This window comes from Mandrillus leucophaeus, unplaced genomic scaffold (assembly GCF_000951045.1).
Source record: "Mandrillus leucophaeus isolate KB7577 unplaced genomic scaffold, Mleu.le_1.0 Scaffold160, whole genome shotgun sequence".
NCBI classification, from domain to species: Eukaryota; Metazoa; Chordata; class Mammalia; order Primates; family Cercopithecidae; genus Mandrillus; species Mandrillus leucophaeus.
The window spans coordinates 3,939,893-3,945,892 of NW_012101588.1; the positions used below are offsets into that span (position 1 = coordinate 3,939,893).

At 39.4% G+C, this 6,000-nt stretch overlaps 1 protein-coding gene across 1 annotated transcript in view; it reads right to left on the minus strand.

Annotated features, from left to right (window-relative positions):
* The window catches only part of AK9 (adenylate kinase 9), a 183,559-nt gene that overhangs the window by 97,708 nt on the left and 79,851 nt on the right, over window positions 1-6,000 (minus strand). The window contains exons 16-17 of the mRNA XM_011975968.1: window positions 3,148-3,231; window positions 1,494-1,642 (exon numbers count right to left, since the gene is read on the minus strand). Coding sequence (XP_011831358.1) covers window positions 1,494-1,642; window positions 3,148-3,231 — 233 coding nt within the window. The remainder of the gene's footprint in view (window positions 1-1,493; window positions 1,643-3,147; window positions 3,232-6,000) is intronic.

The window sequence follows — 6,000 nt, forward strand, 5'->3', positions numbered from 1 at the left end:
AAACAAAACCTCCAAAACCCCAAAACAACATGGGCATATGACTTGTACAGGCCCATCTCAAAGGAGCATATCTCTAGCTGCTTATGAAAAATAGTTCTCCTAATCATAAAGATCATAGAACTGATGATGAGTAAAACTGTCTCCTCCACAGGTCTCTGGTCTTTTGAGAAATGACAACCTGACATGAGCTTGGGAGTTAAAATCTCATATGATTTAAACGGTCCCAGAGCTACAGTTTACCATCTAATACTATAAATATTCCTGTATCAGAAGTGTAGGACTCCTTGTGGATTTATATCCTCCAGAATAAACTCTGAAGAGAATGGAGAAAAATTTCACTCAAGAGCAAATATGGTAATTCCACACTCCCAAACATGTCCCTCACTTGCAGATCTCCTCTGCGATGGTTTCTCTTACCTCCCAGGCAGAGATGATGGCTCTGACCTTCATGGAATTCCTACACCTCATACACATCTATTTGCCTCTAGCACATGATAACTCAGTTATTGGTTTACATGTCAGTTCAGTCTTCCCCACCTGACGGATAGCTCCTTAAAGGAAAGGGCTGTGTTTAATCCATCTTCAGATTCCTGGTATCTAACACAGTATGGGGCAGATAGTAGGTACTCATAATATTTCTGAAGGACTAAATGGATGATAGAACAACCAGAAGACAGACATGCAGAAAACTTTGAAAGGTCTGTATGGGAAGCTCAAAGGAAGCCATGGGAATCTGAGAGTCAGAGAGGCTGGTAGAGCCTGGGGCTTGAGGAAACCACCCAATGTGTTACAAAAAGGTTCCATACTCTAACATCATATATATTTTCTTCACATAGTAATTTTAAGCTAAATCACAGAGATATACAGAAGTTCATCAAGGGCTGAAAAGATTAGTTCTGCTTTTGATTTTGCTCTGAATGTTTACTTAAGATCTTTGTACAAAACAGACCCACATGAATATCCTGTTCTTTATAAACAAACAATGGGCCTTCTGACCTGCCATTGATAGATAGGATTTGAGGATTTTTTTCCCCTGTAGACTGGAACAGCACATGTGTGTCCATTCATCTCCCCTATGAACGCATGTTCAAGTTGGTTGGATGAAACTAATTAACCATGGATGGAACAAAATTTGTCTTGGCTTATAATTAATCAGTTCATAGATGAAACATACAACTTTGGTACCTAGTACCAATATGCATCATCTTTTAACTGAACTGAATCAAAGACAATAAAATTTAATGAATAATTAATTTCAAAGCATAAAGTTATAGTACACAATTTTGTTTATAATTGAAAATTTACCAAAGAGCATCAGTAGTTGTTCACTGGGGTACTTCGCACTTAACAATGCTGACTACACAATGTACATGAATTTGAAGGCTACAAATTTCAACACCATAAGACTCTAAAATAATTATACACATACTAGATTAACATTTTCTCAGTAATAGTTAAGTCACAGATAAGAATTACCCGGCTAGGTTTTTTACCTCTCCAAGGACTTCCTGTAAGATTTCAGCATATTTTTCATATGGCTGTTCAAAGTTCATATCCTGTGACATTTTTATAGTCTCCTCAATCATGGACACAACCTCTGGATGATCTGCAGTTACCTCTTCTATCGAGTCTTCTGTTGGGGCTAAAGTAAAATAAGCTGATAAATTAATGCCATTAATAATGTTAGTGGACAATACTACTTGCAATAAAACATGATTGATAATATCTGACCCAAGAAAGTATTATTTTTGTGTCACTGCAGCACATGTTGGAAGGAGGGAGAAATAAGACTCTGGAGAGGAAATGTTAAGTCAGGAATCACAGCACCACAAACTCTCAGAGAAGTGACTTAAAGCCAGTGCAGCAGAATGAAAGTGAGAGGCAGGAATAAAGTCATGTCTGGCAGGAGTCAAAACCAGGGAAGAAATGTAGGGGCCAGAGGATTCCAGGAGTCAAGTGAAAACACAAGCATCTAGGGAACGAGTCAAAAAACAAGATGAATACTTCCAGTTACTAGTACGAGACTACAAGGGACAGTAAGGGGACAAGAGGTAGGCAAGTTGGAGGGGATGGAGAAAAGGTGGCATAGGCTGGTGTTTCAAGTGTTACACTTGATTCTTGTCCTCTTTGGTGCTGAAGTGTGTCCTTGCCTGGCTGAGTTGGCTCTCAGGCTGCATCGTGACGTAAATCTTTGTTCATCTGCTACTCTAATGAGATAGGAGTTTGGCAGTTTCACCTGACTCCTTGAATTCTGCATTTGCAGTCAAGCTTCTGAGCCTCTGCCTCAGGGTTCCATCTGTCAGGGTCTCTAGTGGGAGCCAGACTGATCCCAACCCAAAAAATCCCAAAGGGCCTTCAAAAGCAGTTGCCTGCTACCCTCCCTGTCTGAAAGTATTCTCAGGGATCAAAAGACTCACAGTTCCTGAAAGCCAGAGCAGAAAAGTCAAGAACCCATGATCTTACTGTGCCCATGGGAGTGGGTACATAATGAAGCAGAAACAGCCAGGCAAAGATGCGAAATGTGCTAGAAGCCGCTAATTGTCCACCCAATATCCATTCGCCTATTCCTTCATACAGCAACCCTCATTTTGTCAAGGCTAGCAATGTGCCCAGCTGAAAAACTACATCTCTCAACTTTCCTTATAGCTTGGACAGCCAATAAGAGGCAAGCAGAGTTTGTGTGTGCGCACGTGTGTGTGGGTGTGTGTGTGTGCACTTGCCTGCACATGTGCTCCTCACACTTGGCTGACTCAGCTAACTGCCAGTTTTTGTCCTTTGCTTTCCTTTTCCTTTTCCTTTCCAGTGTTCCTGCTCGGTACACTGATGTCATGGCTGGAGCTCCAGCAGCCATCTTGTGGCTTATTATAGTAGCTGTGTGCCAGGGATGGCAGAGCAGAAAGATAGACTGCCTGTCTTCCCAATATTCTTTTTCACCAAAACAACATATCATGTATTAGTTTTTCAATGTTCTTGCATGTCCAGCTTTTCATAATAGAGTAGCCATTAAAATAGAGTACTTGGGTGTTAATCATGCTTTCATTTTTTAAAAAAATCACACATTTCTTCTTCTAAATTCTGAGGGAACTACTTGTGTTTTTTTTTAGAACCACAATATAAAAGAATCAAATTATCCAAATATTAATTTACCTGTATCTGAATACAACTTTACACCTTGACCAGCATCTTGAGAATGCCTTTTAAATGTGGATGTTTCACCAGATTCTTTTCCATCTGTGAATAAAACATTGTGAATTCCTAAAGAACGGTATTAAAAAAAAAAAAAAGTAGGTGACTCCCAAAGAAGATTGTAATATAAGCCTAGGGAACCAGGACTCACATTCCCAATTTTTAATTAAAATAACAACCATAACATTTAAATGGGTCAATCTATCTAGCAGCAGATAATGAAGGTAATAACCTTTAACAAAAGCAGGAGTAATTTCAGCTTATTATAATGCCAATGGATCTAAACAGAGAAAAACAATCAACAGTGCCCTTCCTGAGGCAACTAACACCCTCTTGACTCCTGGAGGTCAAGGCTGTGCTTACTTCAGAGACATGGGGCAGAAGAATGACTTTCTACCCATGGATACTGGCAATATTGGCATCTTTCTAGCAGTGGATAGAGGTACTGCTGCCTGCTTCTAACCTGGACTGCCTCCCCCAAAGAGGGAGCAGACAGTCTCGGGGTGGGGCTTTCTTTGTGGATTGGAGTTGGGAACTCCACAGCAGCAAAGATGAGGCTGTCAGTTGCCACCTGACAGTCAAAAATTTAATGTACAGGGGGTGGGGTCCTTCTTCTGTGAAGACTGTGTGTTAAGGGAGGAGGAGTGCCATACACGAGTTTCTGACAGTGCCCCATTCAATTCTTACTAGGCTTTAAATAAACAGCAGGCAAGCACATCTGTCTGAATTAGTAGGAGAAACTAAAAAAATCAGCTCTATATTATTTAACAAAATAAATTATAGATGCACTTTAAAGCTGAATAAAAAACCACAATATGTTTATATATATAAACTTATACAAATATATATTTATATAAAATTTATACAAATATACATATGTAAAGTTATTATTTATATATGTCCTCTCAATTATTCATATATAAAAATGTCTCTCAGACATTTATATCATTATATATATTATATATTATAAATTGAAAATTTATATAATTACATATGGTATAATCAATTCTCTCACTTAGACATTTATATATAATAATAATCAATCTATCCTCTCAGACATTTTATATATATATAAACGTCTGATTGAGAGGAAGACTGTTCAAGCCTAAAAGTGAAGGAAGAAAGCAACAAAGAGAAAATAATGATTTGACTGCAAAAATGTGAAAAATACCTTTACTTCAAAAACAGCAAGCTGACTTAGAAGACAAACCACTCAATTTGTAAAATATATGAAAAATAAGAGACTAATATAGAAAGTTTATACAGAGACTATATAATTGATATAACCATTTAGAAAAATGGGCAAAAAACAAAAATAGTCACCTCTAAAAAGAAGAAATATAAATGGTCAACAAATATTAATATAAATTTCTGAAGCAAAAATTAAATCATCAGAAAATACTGAGGAAGTTTCCGGGATCTGGCTGGCAGGCGCTTTGTCTCGCCTTCGCCACAGTAGGCTCTTCCTGTTAGTCTCTGCTGCTACTTCTTGGCTCTGGGAGGCCCAGGTGGCCCTGCAGCAGCCTCTGCCACCCTGTGACCTGCGGGAATTGGGATATCCCTAGCTGACGCCAGGACACCCGGGAAGCCGAGAAATGGACTCCATGGCTTTTGAGGATGTGGCTGTGAACTTTACCCAGGAGGAATGGGCTTTGCTAGATTCTTCTCAGAAGAATCTCTACAGAGAAGTGATGCAGGAAACCTCTAGGAACCTGGCGTCTGTAGAAATCATATGGTACAGAGACTGTGTGAAAGCAAAGAAGGTAGCAAGTATGGACAAGTTGTCAGCCAAATTCCAAATCTTGATCTGAATGAGAACATTTCTACTGGATTAAAACAATGGGAATGCAGTATTTGTGGAAAAGTCTTTGTACGTCATTCCCTCCTTAATAGGCACATCCTAGCTCACTCAGGATACAAACCATATGGAGAGAAGCAATATAAATGTGAACAGTGTGGGAAATTCTTTGTTTCTGTTCCAGGTGTTAGAAGACACATGATAATGCACAGTGGAAATCCAGTTATAAATGTACGATATGAGGGAAAGCTTTTTATTTTCTCAATTCAGTTGAAAGACATCAGAGAACTCATACAGGAGAAAAATCCTATCAATGTAAACAATGTGGTAAAGCGTTCACTGTTTCTGGTTCTTGTCTAATACATGAACGAACTCACACTGGAGAGAAACCCTACGAATGTAAGGAACGTGGGAAAACATTCAGATTTTCTTGTTATTTTAAGATGCGTGAAAGGACTCACGCTGGAGAAAGACCCTATAAATGTACCAAATGTGATAAAGCCTTCAGCTCTTCCACTTCCCTTCGTTACCATGGAAGCATTCATACTGGAGAGAGACCCTATGAATGTAAAAAATGTGGCAAAGCCTTTAGTCGTTTGAGTTCCCTTTGTAACCACAGAAGTACTCATACTGGAGAGAAACTCTATGAATGTATAAACAATGTGACCAAGCCTTCAGTCGCCTCAGTTCCCTTCACCTCCATGAAAGAATTCATACTGGAGAAAAACCTTATGAATGTAAGAGATGCGGTAAAGCCTAACACTCGTTCCAGTCACCTTACTCGCCATGAAAGAAGTCATGATATAGAGGCTGGGTGTAGTGACTCAGCCTATAATCCCAGCACTTTGGGAGGCCAAGGTGTGTGTATTGCTTGAGCCCAGCAGTTCATAACCAGCCTGGATTAAAACAATGTGAAACAACCTGGGCAACATGGTGAAACTCTGTCTCTACAAAAAATAAAATAATGCCAGGCGCGGTGGCTCACGCCAGCTACTCGGGAGGCTGAGGCAGGAGAA